Here is a 17,717-nt window from a genome sequence, read left to right as displayed (position 1 = left end):
TTCCTCCCAGCTTCATGTCTTTATTGTGTGCACACTGGGACTAAAATGTATTTGGTTTTAATTTCTTTATTTCTTAAAAAATCTCTCAGCAATGTGAGAGTCTTTCATGTGTGGTGGGATAATAACGATTATATTAAAAGCACAAGTAAGTATAGCATCCTGGCACAATCCAGATTGAAACTAGTTGAATTGAGTAAGAGGAGCAGAGCAGGGGATTGTGTGAGCACTCACCTATAGTCCTTTCCACACAAAGACAGCACCCACTGATGAATCTGTTGGCCTCAATCTCTTCAGGCATTGTTGAGCTGCATTGCAACTCTGCAGTTTCACAACTCTTTTTCCACAGTCAGGTTTGCCAGAAAAGAGGAGCCATGGAGAAAAGGGATTCTCTCACTCTCAGCTTGTCTCACCCTCTCACTTCATTCCAGTATTATCATGGCTACTGGCTGTTAGCCTTTGGCTTGTCACACTGTCTGCTCTTGTTTGCCACTTTATGATCTCCTGAAATAAAGACAGATTGACAGTCTCCCCTTTTCCTGCTTCTAATGAGTGGCAGAGAATAAGAGGTGCTCCCATCATGGCCACGGATGTTTTTTGTTATAAAGGTATTTGTGATATGTGCAATCGAAGTGAAGAACCACTCTCTATGCACTGTTGTCTGTGCTGCAAGTACCAAAAACAGCTGTTGTTGTTTCGCTCAATTATTTAAAGTCAAACTTAAATATGAATTCTCCTCACTTTTTTGGTAATATGAACTATGATAATAATGCAGTTATTTACAGCGTATTCTAAAATGTTTCAAAGGAGGATAAAATCGTCTTTGGACAACAACGTCTACAGTGAGCCGGCTCTCCAGGCCTCCCCATGGCAGCTGTTGACTGAGAGCCAGCATCGCTAGGAAATATGCTGTCAACTTTGGTGGTGTGTAATGTCATAGACCTGTGTTATGAACGTTGATACAAGACAGCCCCTCACCCCCTTTTTTAGCAAGTGTTAGATGTTAGCATTTTAAGACATCTGTCCCTGACCCATTGTACAATACTTTCATTCATACAATACATGTGCAGGGTGCCATGTGTGAAGTGATGGGGTAAAATGAGGATATTGGGATTCAGCCATGAATCACAACTATAAACTGACTTTAATGAGGTTCCTCAGAGAGACCCTGGGGCAAATCATTTGTATTATCCACATTATCTGACATTTGGCAAGTTTTTGTTTTTTTCTTCTAACCTCGATGAATTCACAGTGATGTCAGTAGTGTGCTATAGCAGAAAGTGAGTATAGTGAATTGGTCTCAACATCTGAATGGGACCACATGGAGTGTAATGAATAGAATTCCTGCCTATAGTGGAGAACTGGCCCCTGGGTCTGTGGCCGATAAAGATGAGGTATGTGCCTGAAGTCAGTAACCTTGAAAGCTGAGCAGGCCTTGCTTGTGGTAAACCGGTCCTGGACCCTGTGTGTACAGGAGCCAACAGTGAGCTGAAGAGAGGTGGTGGTCCATTGCAGGATGGATAGCTGCAGGGCTGGCTTTGTCAGATTCATCTGCAGGTGGGAAACTGATACAGGACAGTGACTGAGAAGCTTGATCTTTTACCAAAGGTTGGGGGTTCACCCACCCTGCCATTGTTTGGTGGGAGAGGAACAGGACTCCCATGTCTGGAGGGTTAGGGTTAAGGTTAGGTTATTTAATAAGGAAGGGGAGTGAAGTGACAAATTACAGTGGATGCATGGCAAATAGTTGCTAAACAGGGCATTATGGTTTTCCCTTACACTTACTTTTTCTGCAAATGGCTTTGTGTGGCTGCAGGCCAGACTGAGACAGATGTCTGGAGCAGCAATGTTACATTCTGACAATAACCACCAGATATATAGGGCTTGTGGATTTATTTGACTATAACTTTTCCAAGACTTACTGATGAGTGATGAGTCAGTTGTGAACCATGCAAATTTAGCAGTTTTGGTAAGACTGTTAGAGAGGTGATGTGCCCAGGGCAGAGGCTGTTCTTGTCATTCATGGAATTGTTCATTCCTGGAATAATAGATAATTGTCTAATAATGTGTTGGGTTCATGAGCAGCCACGTCAAAGCCAATTCCTCGTAATTGCGTTGTTTCTCTGACTCAGATCAATCAAAATGTTCACAACAGCTCTCTGAGCAGCGGGCCAACAGGCAGTCAGTATTTTTTTAATTAATATGTATGTTGATTTAATTCTTCCATTGGTATTTGTCGTAGCGTTCAGTTAGTCAGTGTTGGTATAAAATAGGTGATAGTGTCTATAGATTCTGCACCTCCAGCTTGTTTTTCACATGTTTATCTCAGACGATATATGTCTGGGAATAACTCCAGCATTAATGGTGGCGGATGGCACACCTGCACACTTCCTTTGACTGAGAAATGGTCTATAAAAAACACTACTAATTGATGTGTTTGCATCTTCTCTTGCAGTGTGTTCAATGGATACTTGAACTAAAACCACTCATAGCAGTTTAAAAACAGAACCTAGTTTGGCAGAAAAAGGCTTGGCCTTGTTGTTCCAGTCTCAGTGATAACCCAATGGAAGGAGGCTACTCGCCGGAACAACCTCAATCAAACAGATCATGTATTTTCTTTGGCTAGCTGTCCTGTATCTGCAGTTCTTTACTCGGCTGTTTACTGAAATGAATGTGGTGTCTGCTTGGGAACCTGGACTGTAAAAGAGCTGAAGTGGCTGTAATACTTTTTTAAACTGACTCTGTAGCGAGTAGACAGACAGTCAGACAGGAAAACACATATCAGTCACCCACAGACACCCTTGGCCTCCCTAGTATTAAGGGCACCTGAGGTCAACCACTTTTAAAGAGTCACAGCATTTTGTCACAGCAGTAAAAAAAAAAAAAAAACTCTTTCTTTCTTCCATCTCTTTTTCGTTCCTTTTTCTAGGAAAGTCTAACTTATAGTTCACATGTCCAAGAGGGCTGGTGCTGGTTAAAGGCATTTCTGGCCATTAATACTCCAGCCAGTGGGGCACATTTTATTGCCTCATTCATGAACACTCAAACACTAACATTCCAGTAATTGACCAGTGAATTTTTTTGTGCCATATGTCGTAAGTTGCACTAATGGCTTACTTATGTTTTGTGCAAATTTATGTTACAGTTTCCATTCCAAGCAAATCTCTTTTTTTTGGTCTGAGTGGGGTTGCTATTAAAACAGTAGAATAAACCTGGAAGGAAAGCTTATCCATAATACAGTACCTACCAAGTGTGTCACTAGTTTATTCATACGTTATGCAAAAAATAAACACATAACACTGGCCATCTTCCTTCACTATTTAGAGGTGATGGTCAAGTCCACAGGCAAATGGCCATGTCTTGCTTCATGCATGTCAAAGGACAAAAGCATGCAATGCTGCAGGGGGCAACAAGGCTGGAATGTGTCCATGGTGCCTGTGGCCCCCTGTCCATTGGTAGGAGATGATCTGCAGCGCCTGGGTAATTGAGTAACGTGGCCCAACCCGCCATGACCTCAGGGGTGTCATTACAGGACTTTGAACATGGACAGGGTTGTCTGGTAGAGATGTATATCAGCAACTGGGTCCTGGAGAGAGGTTGGAGAGTTTCAGAGGGTGGCCTGGTCAGAGGAGGAATACAGATGATCGATGAAGAGTATTAGCTTCAGCTCGTGGGGATAGACGAGACACAGGAATGTGATTTAGTCTCGAGTGACTCAGCGGGATATGGGGAAAGGGTGAAAACAACTGTATGGGCATGATATTAGGAAAGAGTGCCTGGGATGAGGCACACTGGGGTGCAGGATTTTATTTTTTTCTGGCACCCAAATTTTTAATACAGATTAGTAATAAATTTGCATTTGGCTGCTGTAACATATAGGAATATAAAAGTTATTTAATACCAGATTAAACTTTGTATTTATGGATCTTAAAACTGACTCTAATCCTAACTGTATTAACTCTCAGGTCTATACTAAATAGGAAGCCACAGCAAGCAGCCAATTAGCTTAGCATGAAGACTGGAAACGGGGAAATATCCACCTAGCAGCACCTCTAAGACTCCTTAATTAACACTTTGTATGTTGTTTGTTTAATCTGTACAAAAACAAGATAGAGCTAGCTAGCCCCTGCGTCATGTCTTTGTGCTAAGCTAAGCTAACTGGCTTGGCCCAGCCCTGAACAGCACACGCACAAAGTTAGTGATTAGCTAGTGAACATAGTGGAGCATTTAGCAGCTAAGTAGCCAGACATTTTCCTCAGGAGTTGGCCGAGGCCAAAAACTGAGCTAAAAGGGGACTTAATATTTGACCTAAATTCCTCAGGTGGACTCAGACATGACTTAATTAATGATAATGTTGCTCCTTGTCTGCTTGTAAATAGAAACTATTTGCTAACATTCTGGCAATATTAACTTTATAAAGTGATAGTATGCCAATGTTGTCTTTACAGCTTGTTCCTTTGCCCCAAATGGCAAAAAGAATAACTGGCTTATGACTCACATCAGGATCAGGGACAGAGTAACTGGATCGGTACATCCCTTCATAAAGGCCAGGGACATTCTGTTCAGTGTGGGATGGCAGCTAGAAACACGAGTGCGCATGCTGAGAGAATGATGACAATGATTACTATTCAAACAGGAGATTTAAGGTCTGGCTTCCCTGGACATGTTTTTGGCATAATGCACATGTCATGAAAGGTAATGAGTTGATATTATTGGAACAAATTAACTGTTGAGTTGCAGCTGTCTAAACAGAGTATACACCAAGAAATGGCAACTGTCTATGAGCACACATGCATAGGTGAATTAGTCACGTTTCACCTTTTTATTATGGTAAAGGAATTAAAAGCCATATTATTTGAAACCAAAAATTGCAGTTGCACATGCCAGATAGCACATCTCTCCCATGAACAGATATTGCTATTATTTAAATCCTGAAAACTTTCCCTTTTAACCTAGTTTAAGAAGGTTGGCTTCTCTCCTTGAACTCACATGCACTCCCAGAAGGCTCCCTGTGAGGAGTACGAGTTATCAGTAGAATAACAAGAGCTATATCCAACTGGAAGTGTTTTTTCCCGGGAAGCTTCCAACCAGGGAAAAGTATATTATTATGAACTGCCACTGTTATCACAGGTCATGCATTAATACAACACATTGTCTGGATTTGTCAAGAACTGAGTTTTAAGTTCAGTAAAGGATGTTCTTAATGGGAAATGTTTGGAAGAGATCAGCAGTTGAGCGGAAAAATATTCTGTCGTCACTTCTCTAATAGGGAAATGGGACCTTGATACTGCCAGAGATCCAGTGTACATGTGTGATTGGTTGTAAAAGGCTATGTGCACGCCCATCTGCACGCACATCTGCACATCTTCTTTTTTTTCATTTAACCCTAGTCTAACACCATAGATATATTCTAAATTGTACATATGTTATGTTTGTGTCTTCCTGCAGAATGAGTCACCAGACCTTACTGAGGAGCAGTTGCTTAGTCTGCTGGATGAGTGTGAGCTGACAGAGAGCTGGACCCACGATCTTGAGACGAATGACACGACACCATGAGACCCTAAAAAAGTCACCCAAAGACTGATGGGCCCAATCCATCTGAAACCCTGCTATCAAAAGACACATCATTGCTGGGATGTTGCTATTGCTAAAATACTAAATTACCACAATATTTCATTATCACAAAAGACTATGAATTCACAAAGAGGCTTTGGTACACTGTAAAGCTTTTAGATTTATGGAGATATAACTAACCTGTCTTACATACAGTAACATAAACTGATCATGAACATGTTTTGCAATGTGTCAGTATTTGAAGAAATTGTAGTTCTAACCTTTGGTTCATGGGCTAACTGAGGATGAGAGCTGTTATTGTGATCCTACTTGGTCTCCATGTCTTCACAATGCAGCTGGATTGCGTCCCATTGTTTTTATTTGTGTTTATAGCTCTGCAGGAGGAAACCAAGCAGCAGGGCCACCCTTTGTATTAACCTAAGTATCATAGATGAGAACAGAAAATTGCTGTCATTAAATCTAATAACCGGGTACAGTGGCCGCAGAATGTTCTACTGCACACATAAACACTCAGCTGATAGCAGCGGGTCTGTCTAGTGAAGTCTGAACCCTTATATTGTATTAACTTTAAGCCCTCTCTTATGAAATATAGTATGGCTCTGTTAGTAATGTGTGGTCAAGGATCCAACATGGCTGTTAATGAGGACAGAGGGATGATGTGTGCTCTACAGGAGTGATAGTCAGATCCACTTCAGCATTCCTTTCAATTCGGCCTCTGCAGGTGAACTCCTTCAGACAGGGTCAGATTAGTAGGATCTTCTGAAACTGGACCCTGTGTGACCTCTTTCCAGCTTAATTTTCGTTTAAAGAAACTGGATTCCACCGACAAAAGATGGCCAGCTTTGAGAAATATGCTTTCTGGTTTGTTTGGGAGATTTGCAAAGCTGTTGACACGGTTCCTATTTGCTCCTGCTTGCACAGTGTGAGTTAGCTAGTCTGCACCTGGCTGACCTCAGCCCAGAGGTCCTGCCTTTCCTCTCTCCTGGCACTGGACACCTACGGGCCTGTTCGTCTCACTCTTCGCCTCACCCACACATTCTAACCCCGTCTAAACGGCAGGAATTATCTCACATTCCTTTGGACTGAAAACACGTCAGCTAGGTGAGCCTCCAAGGTCAAACCCTAACAAGAGCCCTGCTATCAGTGAAACCTGCCACACTATCTGTCCAGGAATCTTAACAGACAACTCAAACGCAAACACTTTTCAGACTGACCGCACTAGATAAGACTGTTTTTTTTAACTAATTCCATACATCTGGGATAATTTCATAGATATATATGCAGCATGTGTAGCATTTTTGTCCATTTTACAAATACCATGTGTAATTCCCACAATATATATATTTTAAGTAGGGATGACTCAGTATACCGCTTATGTGGGGTAATGGAAACACAGTGAGCTCACTATGGTAAGAATGAGGTCACTTCTAATGTAAAGAGACCTGCAGCATACTGAGACTGTCTGGATTTTCTGGAACGCCCCTCTCTAGTGCTTTAGATTACAGCTCTTTCTGGCCCTGTGAAAGATCTCAATTATGTTTACTGATAATGTACTGCAGCGTCTTACAGCACAACAGTCAGCAAGCTGCAGGCTTACTCTGTGGACCTTATCTACTTTGACACGTTTTATTGAGACATTTTTATTAAAACTATGGAATTTCAATGCACATTCCTACTGGCAAGAGTGGACCACAGCTATAACTTAAGTTCACTTCCCCAATTCAGTGCAAAATTCCTTATGTCTACCTCTCATGTGGAAGGTGGAAGGAGATGCCTGTGTAATATGTAATTAGACCTGTATGGATGTGCTATTTAAGTGGGTTATACTTCATGTTGAGTTTTCATGCTGTTGACTCCCGAGGATACTCCCTTTCTCCAAGGCTTCACTAGACTCAACTAATGGATTCCAGTCGCTTGACATGGCATGGCTCGATTCCCTTTGCTTTTCTATGGAGAAGACCTCAATCAAAGGAGATATGAAGTCCAAAAATCTCTGCGAAAAAAAGCTGACTATTTCATTGTTGTCCAAAAAGACAGCAACTGACCAAGGTACTTTTTTTCATGAAGTGTTTATTGTTCACTTGACATTACAGAATACCAGGTTGGAGTATAAACAGCACTTTAGGTAGAAACTATAGTACAAAGTTTATATAAAAGCTCCACTAATAATTAAAAAAAAGACATACAAAAACCAAAATAACAAAGACATCCTCATGTCAGTGTGCAAATAAGTTTATACAGACAGAAACGCTTCCATATGAGGCTACGCTTCTAGATAAATTATTTAAATAGCATATATCTACACAATGAAATACCCTCAACATACAACAAACATAATAATTTATCAAAAAATGCACAGGAAACACATATAGCACAACATAGTCAAGACAACATTTCTTTAATCCTTTACGTTCCTGTTTGGGCTTCTTTCGCTACAAAAATATCTTATATACAGCATATAAATGATACTAAAGTCTTGCTTAAAAAAAAAAATAAGCCAACCAATTTATACTCTGTTGGTAAGACAAGTGATTTTTGTGTATTGCTGGCCTCAATACAAAAAGAATTAATGAGGTAATATTTGTACATAAAGGGTTTCTTTTGATTTCCCCTTGTCAGAAATGTACACACAAGCTCAGGCACACCAGTCATGCACACTGTGCAAAAGCAGAATATTCAGAGATACTGTGTAAATGATGTTATCTTTTTTACCGTTTAGGTCAAATGTAATGCTGTGTCTTGCCATTAGCCGATACTTATTGTAGTTAATTAGAATAGGTTGCTGACAGCATTTTAAGATGGCAAGATGCAGAGATGAGCAAGAATGAAAGCCTCTTTGATTAATAAGTAAATACAAACAGCCATACTTACAAAAGTTTACTCGTGAAGGAAATAGACTGGCCCTTGCTGTTTACGTCCCTTGACACTTTCAGTAAAAATTAGAGATATTAACATAATATTTGCTAATAATTACTGTTCCAAAGCAGTGTTCAGTGTGCCTGCTTTGGGGCCCTGTGCTGTCCTGAATTTTGTGCTCTCCTCGTTTCTTCTAGTGCTCTTTCCTGAGAAGACGATTGTTTTGGGCCAGCCCTAAGCCTCGGCTAAGTACAAGACCTCGTATATGGTCTGCATGATAGTGGGTTGAGGGGTCATTAAGAGAAATCAAAACAAAAAAAATGATGCGGTTGTCTTCATAACTATGCTTGTTGGGTGGCACACATGCACAAACACACATACAACATTCACTCTCTTTGATAGTAACAGTCCGTCCATACTGTCCATGGTCCCTCAACAGTTCCTTCAAGGGGTATATTTACCCCAACCTAAGAAAGTTCTCTCCTCGCCTTCTTCATACTGACACAAGTATCTTTGAGTCCACAGCAGATGTATATTAATGCTCAAAAAAATTAAAAAATAATTAAAAACATGGAACACTCTTCCCTTTGGTCCCTCATCCACAGAGGAATACCGACAACCAACAACAGTTCAGGTGTGCAAAGCAATAAAATGTGCCCCCCCTTCAATGCAGATCAGAGCAACAAAGTGAGGGCCAATTTCTTCTGAGCAGAGCTGCGCTCATAATTTGAGTTTGGTGCAGTGGTGCATTGAACTTTCATTTGGCTTAATGTCCTGAGGTCAGTTTACCTCACTTGCTCGTTATTCCTCCAATGTGCATTTCTCAAAAGAAAAAGTTAAAGAGATATCGATCCAGGTCTTGTGCTATATATTCATACTGACAAGACCCATTCTGTCTGGAAGGCTCTCTGGTCCAATTATGTATCTGAAAGAAATGAAAGAAAACACGTTACAAATAAAGTCTATGGTGATATAGCTATTCTTTTTAAAATATCAAACCATCACTTATGTACTTACCTCTGCATTCGTATTTGAGGTCTGAGAAGTAAACCATCTCCTGAGAGAAAACGTACAAGCCTAATCGCCCACCAGCATACGTCTTGTCGTAGATGTTTCCAGAATCAGCCATGATTCTCTTACCTTCATACATGACCACTCTGAAAAAAGAAAATGTAATCGCATGAGCTCACTGGCATTTCATTTAAATGATGCAGATTTGTAATGGAATGAAAGAGCAGAGCAGAGAGGTTTTGAACTCACCTAATAAGTCCATTCTTGGGTCTGTGGGTCAGATGCCATCTGTAGGCAGTGAAGTCCTTCCAGCCAATGTTCTTAGGGTCGTGCCAAAGAGTGCGAACCTGAAAGGGATATTAATATTATTATTATATTGCAATGTGTTTAAAATAAGAAAATTGTGTTAAATTATATCTAAGCCCTGAATCAATGAATCTGCTCTCACCTGTCCTGGGGTGTCTCCGGTGTGCCACAGGGCGTTCCTCAGATGCTCGCCAGGTCCAGTAGTGGAGTTGACTACTTTGATTGACAGGCCAGAGTAGCCTTGAGCTCTTGTGGGTGTGTGGGACCAGTAGGTCTGCGTGATCTGTTTCCACATCACTGTGTAGAAGCGCGAGCTAGACTGGTAGCCAAACACAAACCCAGCGTAGTCGTCATCTCTGTCCGTGTTGATGAAGAACGTTCCACTGAAATCCACTGCACTAAACTCATCGTAACCTGAATTAGATAGAAGATAAGAGAAGTTTTAGAATTGGTTCACTACTATATTTTGTGTCCATGCACTTGCAGTGAGATGTCTGTTTGTTTATTACGTACCAACAGCAATGCCAGGATCACAGTTGACAGTCTGCACCAACTCCTTGCCCTGATGCCGGACCACCCAGTTGGGATCAATCTGGGAGGTGCCCTTGGGGTCCAGAGGCACCATTTGGAATCTGCGGAAGTCTGTTTCACTGATGGCAAAGTTTTCCGGGCACACATCATGGATGTCCAGAACATTGTCTTGGTCAAAATCGTCTTTGCACACATCACCACGGCCATCACCTGTGAGGAAAATAAACATGGTCTCAAAGATGTAGAACTATGGACAAGGAGCTGTAAAACTAAACCATCCAAAATAATGCATATAGCCAAATAAGACACCAATCTTTCAGAAGACAAGATTGAGAGACTCACCATCAGAGTCCAACTGATCAGGGTTAAAGGCCAGCCTACAGTTGTCTTTGTCATCAGGAATGCCATCGTTGTCATCATCATGGTCGCAGGCGTCACCCTTGCCATCCTTGTCGTGGTCTGCCTGGTTGGCGTTGGGTATGTAGGGACAGTTGTCCAAGTTGTTCTGGTGACCGTCCTCGTCAATGTCCTGATTGTTGTCGCACTTGTCTCCTATGCGATCGGAGTCAGAGTCGATCTGTAGGACAACAGAATTCCGTTACGATGAGATTTCCCAGAGACCGACTCTCACACTATAAGACTCTTGTCCTCACTTCAAATTACTCCCTTCACTGTTTTTCAGCAGCCTCAGTATAACAGAAGTGCTACTCAGGATGTGAATTAAAAGTAGCCCCTTGTTTTCAGGCATGTAAGCAATGTCCCTTCAGACAAGTGTGCAGTGTCCTTGCACCTCAGCAAAATTACCCATTCTTATTTGTTCCAAAGGTGGATGAATAGAGAGGAGAAGAGGGAGCATTGCATTCTTTTTCCTCAAAGCTGTCACATTCCTCTCTTTCATTTAAGCAGGTGCAATTTGTGGCTTTGATACTGTGTCCACAGGGAGCTTCTGCATAGTTACATGACAGATCAACCTATGTTACCTAGGACGGCTTCTAATGGAAATATAAGATCTGAAGTTACCTGATCGGGGTTGTGCTCCAGAGGGCAGTTGTCACAATGGTCTCCCACCCCATCCCTGTCAGTATCTCTCTGATCCACGTTGTAAACATATGGGCAATTGTCGTTCTCGTTCAGAATGCCTGTTGAGTCAAAACATACTTGTCTTAGCCTTCAGGACTGTGCAAATGCTTTGTAAGGCTAAGGAAAGACATTAAAGATAGCTGGAGAGGAAATTGGAGAAATCCCTTACCATCCCCATCAATGTCAACAGCACAGGCATCACCCTCTCCGTTGTTGTCAGTGTCGGTTTGGTCAGTGTTAGCCTCGAACACACAGTTGTCACAGCGGTCACCAACATCATCTCTGTCTGCGTCATACTGAGCAGGGTTGTACACTTTTGGGCAGTTGTCCTAAATTTATAGAGAATACAAAAGCAACAATTAAATGACTAAAATGGGTCATTACTCAAAGAAATATTATTTTAGAGGAACAAACTCTGCTTTTCAAGCCTTGTTTTTTTCTCTGACTTTTGCAGGAATGTGATATTCCATTGCAAGCGAGCTGGTTATTTTTACCACAGCATTTTTCTTGCCCAACTTTCCAAATCCACACTAAGAATTTTGGGCAATAAGCCACCTCGCCTCAATTCGGGCTTTATGCTGAAATTATATTTTCACTCTGACTCTCTGGGGAAAGCACACAAACATAGAGACTTTACATTCCAATTTCCCAAAGGAAGGATGGCTACTGCTGATTGCTATGTTTGGTCTCTGAGGAAAGCGTAGTTTGGGGCTAAAATAAGCTGCTGTTATGACTCACCCTATCATCGGGGATCCCATCATTGTCATCATCATGGTCACATTCATCACCCAGGCCATCTTTGTCATGATCTTCCTGGCCAGAGTTGGGGAGGTTGGGGCAGTTATCCTATAAGGAACAAAGGAGTGGTTAAGGAGGCAATCATCACGATAATAGAGTCCAGATGGGTAATAATGGCCTTTTGTATTTCTGTTCATGTGGGGTCTGGCTACCTTCTTGCAGTGGTAGGTGGCGTTCTCCACACACACCAGGTTAGTGTTTGGCCATCCATCCAGGTCACTGTCCTCTCCACAAATACGGCCATTACCGGCATACCCTGGCTTGCACTCGCAGCGGAACATGGACTCGGAGTAAACACCCAAGTAGATGCAGTTTGCATTTTTATGGCAGTCGTGGCTACCATCCTGGCAGGGGTTACGGGGTTTGCAAACCTAAAGAAAATGACAGTCAATTAAAACCATGCAAGCAACTAGCTTACTAACCACAAGCATAGTGAGTAAGTAATAACTCAAACCTGTTTTTTAGCAGTTGCCTGTTCCACTCCTCTTCCAAAGGGCTGAGGACCGGAGAAACGTGCGGGGCAGGGCAGACAGTTGTAACCGGGCTCAGTGTTCTCACAGCGGTGGATTCCGTTATGTGTATGGCAAGCATCAGGGACCTCTTTACACTCATCAATGTCGTCGCAGGTGATACCGTTCCCAGTGTAGCCTAGTGGACACTTGCCACACCTGAAAGAGCCATCGGGGAAGCTGGTGCACTTTGTGCCGGTGAAGCATGGGCTGGAGAGACAACCATCTGTAGAGAAAAATAATTCCTAATTTAAATAATCTGTTGGGGGAAATTATTTCTTTTTTTAATGTGTGTCAAATCTTAAATGCTTACCAATAGGGCAGGCCTGTTTGTTGCACACTTGAGACATAGTACCATCACCAACACAGTCCTTTCCTCCGTATTTTGGGACAGGGTCAGAGCAGAGACGTTTGCGGGTCTGGATTCCTCCACCACAAGTAACAGTGCAGGTGTCCCATGGTGACCAAGGTCCCCAACCTCCATCGACTAAAAAGTATCATAAAAACAACATTCAGTATGTTTCCCTGAATTCATACATCTAACACACTTTATACCTTAAACTATTAAAGTTTAACTCACTAGGACAAGGTGTTTTTTGGCAGATTTCAGTTTGACGTCCTTCTCCCTGGCAGTCACTGCCACCCATCTGGGGTGTGGGGGAGTTGCAGAGGCGTATGCGGGTGATGACCCCCTCACCACAGGTCACAGAGCATGAAGACCAGGGAGACCAGTGGCTCCAACCACCATCCTGTTTGACTGTGAGCAATACATACACAATTAATTCCTCATGCTCTCAAACTGAGAATATTTCTTATCACAATGGCTGATTTAAGAATGCTGAGTGACTTACAGCGTTTGTCACATTCCTGGGGGTAGCAGTCACGGGTCTGGACAGAGGTGCCCTCACAGTTGCTGTTGATGCGGTCACAGGAGCGTCCGCGCTGCTGGATGCCTCGACCACAAGTCACCGAACAATGGGTCCATTCAGACCAGGGAGACCAACCGTCCTCTTCAAAGGTCGCTGTAGGGGTAAAAAAGATAAAGTATGGGTATTGTTACCTTGTGGAAAAGATATCAAGAAAAAAATATAGAAAATCTGATTAAAGTTATGAAAGGTGCAGCAGATTCAAAAAGAAACTTACGACAGCGAGGGCAGCACTCTCCATCGGGCACGGTGGCGTTAGCACATGGGATCAGGGGGCAGGAGATTTTGCGACACACAGTTGCAGATCTCTGGATAGAGAAACAGTCAAATTAGTAAAAGAATAATGAGTGAGCGGACTGCTTGACTGGCTACTGGTACTGTTCCAAGCCTAATTGCTACATTGCATGATGGAGTGATCCTTATCAGGGATATGACACTCCTGTTGTGTTGATAGAAAATATAATCCTCACTAACACTCTCCCACTAACGCCTAACTAATTACACAATAAATGAACAACCTTCAAGAGATGTTGCTGGGGGGGAAAAAGGCCCCATGCTGCTTTGTTGATACTTGAGAAGAAGTGTTGATGGCTTTCAGACAGAAGCAATGTGATTATGAAGCATAATCACATTGCTAACATAAACACTATTATCACTTCACTACAGCAGGGATATAGGAAACACAGCAACGTCTTTCCTAAGCTAATTCCTGACATGTTTAAAGGTTGCATTCCAGCAGGTGTGATGACACTTACCTGGCAGGTGCACTCGGTGCAGCCGTCCACAGTCCATTCGTCTCTGTCCTTGTACACGATGCCCTTGTGGATGCATATTCCACTGTGGATGTTAATTTCATTTATCAGCGGAGCTCTCTCCTGAGACTGGTGGGAAGAAGAGAGAGAGAGAAAGGGGTGCTCAGGATGGATGGAAAACTTTCACTTTGCCAGAGTTCCAATACAAATGAATCACTGACCGACACCGTGATTAAGACATTGCTTAACTCTAGCGAAGCAGTGCAAATGCAACCAACGGCCAAACATATTTGTGTATTCACATGGGACTCATTAAGAACCTGGCCATGGATTGCCATTACAACGACAAGTGGCTACGCACTGGGAATGCGCTAACTGGAAGCAGAGTAAAAGAGAGAGTGACTGATGACAAAGAGCAGACCATGATGGCCCTTGGAGCTTACCACTCTGTGGAGCTCATTCGACAGCTGTTTAACAACCACACCGAGTCCCTTGAGCTCCTTAAATATGCCGGCGATGTCCTCGCAAGAGAAGCCGCAGACAGACTGCAGATCTGAATATTGGAGAGAAGAGCCCAATAAATTCACCTCTTAAAGTTTACAACTGGACAGTAGAACAGAGACACAAACTTGTCTGTCTCTTTGGGGAGGAGAGGGCTCACCTTTGGCTTTGTGGCCGGTGTAATCAGTCCTTATGGCAGGGCTAGAGCCATTGATCGGGTTTTCCAGGGTCATGACATCAGTTAAGGCAGCTGCCAGGGGGGAAAAAGGTGAGAAGATAAATACATTTCTGTTCACTGGAGCACAATGTGGTAGTCCAAACACACTCCTGTATTATGCAGATCCACTCAGTCAAGGGCAATTGATGTATGTTTCAGACTTACCTCCATTCTGGCATCCCTTATTTCTCTGTATGGCATCGAGAGTGGTCCCAAAGACAAAGCGCACATTCTGAAGCACTCCCTGAGGGACAATAAATTCCAGTTAAGAGACACTCTATCAAACATTTATTTTCTTACATCAGTTATTATGTGAGCACAATATATGGTGCACTTAATATTATTTTTCATCATAAGACAGCAATTGGTTTTCCATCTGAGCTAAAAAAAAAACTATAGAACTTACCATGAATCTGTCCTTCACAGCTCCCTTTCCAATCCTGAGCCTGGCAATGTCTGCCACCTCCTGGGTCAGCACTTTATGGATTGGCAAATCCATCTCTGATACATTGATCTCCTCACAGCCGACAAAAAGCTGCACACGGTCATCCTGAACAAACAATGTGATGTTCTTCCAGTGCCCAGTGGCCAAATTTGCTTCCTCGATGCCCACGACCTGCTGCTGATCCATGGTGGAGAGGACCACATCCAGAGTGTTTGCCTTCCCATTGGAAATGATCTCGAAAATGGGTCCCGATCCATCATTCTTCTCAATGGTCAAAATGCTGCCCCTGGTTTTCTTGAACTGCTTCAGGTTCACCAGGAGGAGGAAGCCCCGCTCAGCCTGGATGGAGTCGAGGAGGTCCCTGAGGGAGCTGTCGGGGACCGGGGGGATCAGGTCTGGGTTCAGGATTTTGTATGCAGGGCTGTAAGGATCTGCCCCTTTGACCAAACTCACTCCGTTTTGTCTCTTGTTTACCCGGGCGAGATCAAATAAGTCATACACACTGTTATCATCCCGGCTCTCTGCGGTCAAAGAAAAGAAAAGCATTGTTCAGCTTTTTTCTCTCATAATGACAGTGTGCATGAAAATGCATAAAAACAAAAAACCCAAAAGTAATGAGATAAAGTATATTTACTAGAACTATAATTACAGCCTGTAACAGCAATACATTATAAGAGTATAACTATTTTTACAGAATATTATTGAAATATGATATAAATGTGATATGTAACTTGAATACCACAGTTACAGTAAATGTCCCATATGAATGATTATTTTAAACATGGATCAATTTCTAACGTTTTTACAGGTAAGAACACTGTTAATGAATATTTTCCATTCTTACCTGCCAGTCTTGCGCCTTCACAACTCCAAAGCATCAACAGCAGAAAGATGCCACACAACATCATCTCCAAATCTCAAGGGATCTCTGTTAAGGATGACACACTCCGTTAATGGACACATATAAATTTCATCTTTATCATAAATAAATACGGAATAAAAACAGTCTACAAACCTTTTAAATGAAAATTCTATCTGAAAAAAAGAGGAAAAAAGTCCTTGCGTCTCCGATTATGTATCCCGTGTCTCTTCCTTTACAAGGTCTTCAGTTTTGGGTCGATAGTTGAGAAGTCTCTATGAGCTCCTGTCCGGCATTTATTCCGGTGCTTGGATTTATTCTTCTGACTTATCCTGCCGATACAACCGCTATTTAAATAACCAGAGGACATCCTGAGATCTCGTCTGGACCAATGGGGTGGCCGCAGGAGAGAGGGGGCGGACTTATCGTCTTACCTCACAGCCAGTCAGAGCGATATCCGCGACGCACACACAGAGGGGGAAAAATGCATTCCTGAGTTTCCATCACCGGACAAATATTTCATACACGCACCCGAGCCAAGACTTGGTCGTTTCCGGTCAAATAAAAGTTTAATTATTCGTCAAATGATCTTAATTTTATAAAACTGTCATTTTCTAAAAAAAGAAAAAAAAGTAATATAGATTTATTTTTAATATGATCCAAAATAAGTAATGGGCCAATTAATTCAGTACACTGGTAATACAAAACCAGTTACGGGTAAATTTAAAAGTCATATAAAACATTAAATTATATTCCATAGCCTACACTCGTGTATTAATTCCAGCTCATATTTATGACATACAGAAACTTTTACTGGTTTATGATGTGTTTCTCATTTTGTTATCCCCGCTGTGGCCGCCAGGGGACTGTGATGTAGTAATGAATGGAAGTGTGAAGTGGTCTGAATCAGAGGTGGGCTATATGAGGATAAAAGTCTCTGGTTTTCTTTGTACCTACACAGTATAAAAATATACAATTTATGAATGTCCATTTCAAGCTTGTTTTTTAAAGCCTGATAAGTATTTCTTAAATAAAAATACTAAATATATTTAGTTATATGTTATGTATATGTATATGTTTTGGGGGTTTTTTTTAAATCTAAAAATATAACATCTAATCAATATAATCCATATGTATTAATGTATTAAGAAAGATAATAGAAAATGTCCCCCCCCAAAAAAATACTGTTTAAATGGTCTGCTCAGTGAATTCAAATGTATTAAATATTTATATTTTATTATTAGTTTATTTGTTTAGACAGATTTTATATTCCATATCCACTGTAGAAGCATTTGTCAGATACTTTACATAAGTAACAGTACCAGAAGAATTGTAGAAAATATAGCCTACAAGAA

General features: G+C 41.8%; 2 protein-coding genes across 9 annotated transcripts in view; one reads left to right on the top strand and one right to left on the bottom strand.

The window, feature by feature from the left end:
* The window catches only part of fsip1 (fibrous sheath interacting protein 1), a 28,086-nt gene extending 22,298 nt beyond the window's left edge, over positions 1–5,788 (top strand). For all 8 annotated transcript variants that reach the window (XM_051387099.1, XM_051387117.1, XM_051387088.1 and 5 more), the window contains one exon: positions 5,446–5,788. In XM_051387099.1, coding sequence (XP_051243059.1) covers positions 5,446–5,553 — 108 coding nt within the window. In that variant the 3' untranslated portion in view covers positions 5,554–5,788. The remainder of the gene's footprint in view (positions 1–5,445) is intronic.
* Positions 5,789–7,785: 1,997 nt separating this feature from the next.
* LOC127355821 (thrombospondin-1) lies at positions 7,786–16,697 on the bottom strand. The gene is made up of 22 exons (XM_051387061.1): positions 16,519–16,697; positions 16,348–16,431; positions 15,465–16,024; positions 15,224–15,302; positions 15,002–15,091; positions 14,784–14,893; positions 14,344–14,469; positions 13,806–13,896; positions 13,514–13,684; positions 13,243–13,419; positions 12,976–13,149; positions 12,608–12,888; positions 12,306–12,524; positions 12,094–12,201; positions 11,525–11,684; positions 11,296–11,414; positions 10,618–10,852; positions 10,258–10,485; positions 9,887–10,158; positions 9,688–9,785; positions 9,445–9,584; positions 7,786–9,352 (listed from the first exon to the last, which is right to left on the bottom strand). Exons 2-22 carry the CDS (start codon positions 16,409–16,411, stop codon positions 9,345–9,347), a joined length of 3,510 nt encoding a protein of 1,169 aa, XP_051243021.1. The 5' UTR covers positions 16,412–16,431; positions 16,519–16,697; the 3' UTR covers positions 7,786–9,344.
* Positions 16,698–17,717: the final 1,020 nt, after the last annotated feature.

Source organism: Dicentrarchus labrax, unplaced genomic scaffold, assembly GCF_905237075.1.
Source record: "Dicentrarchus labrax unplaced genomic scaffold, dlabrax2021, whole genome shotgun sequence".
Taxonomy (NCBI): Eukaryota; Metazoa; Chordata; class Actinopteri; family Moronidae; genus Dicentrarchus; species Dicentrarchus labrax.
Note: the sequence above shows the minus strand (reverse complement) of the source record. Positions and strands in the feature narration are given on the sequence as shown.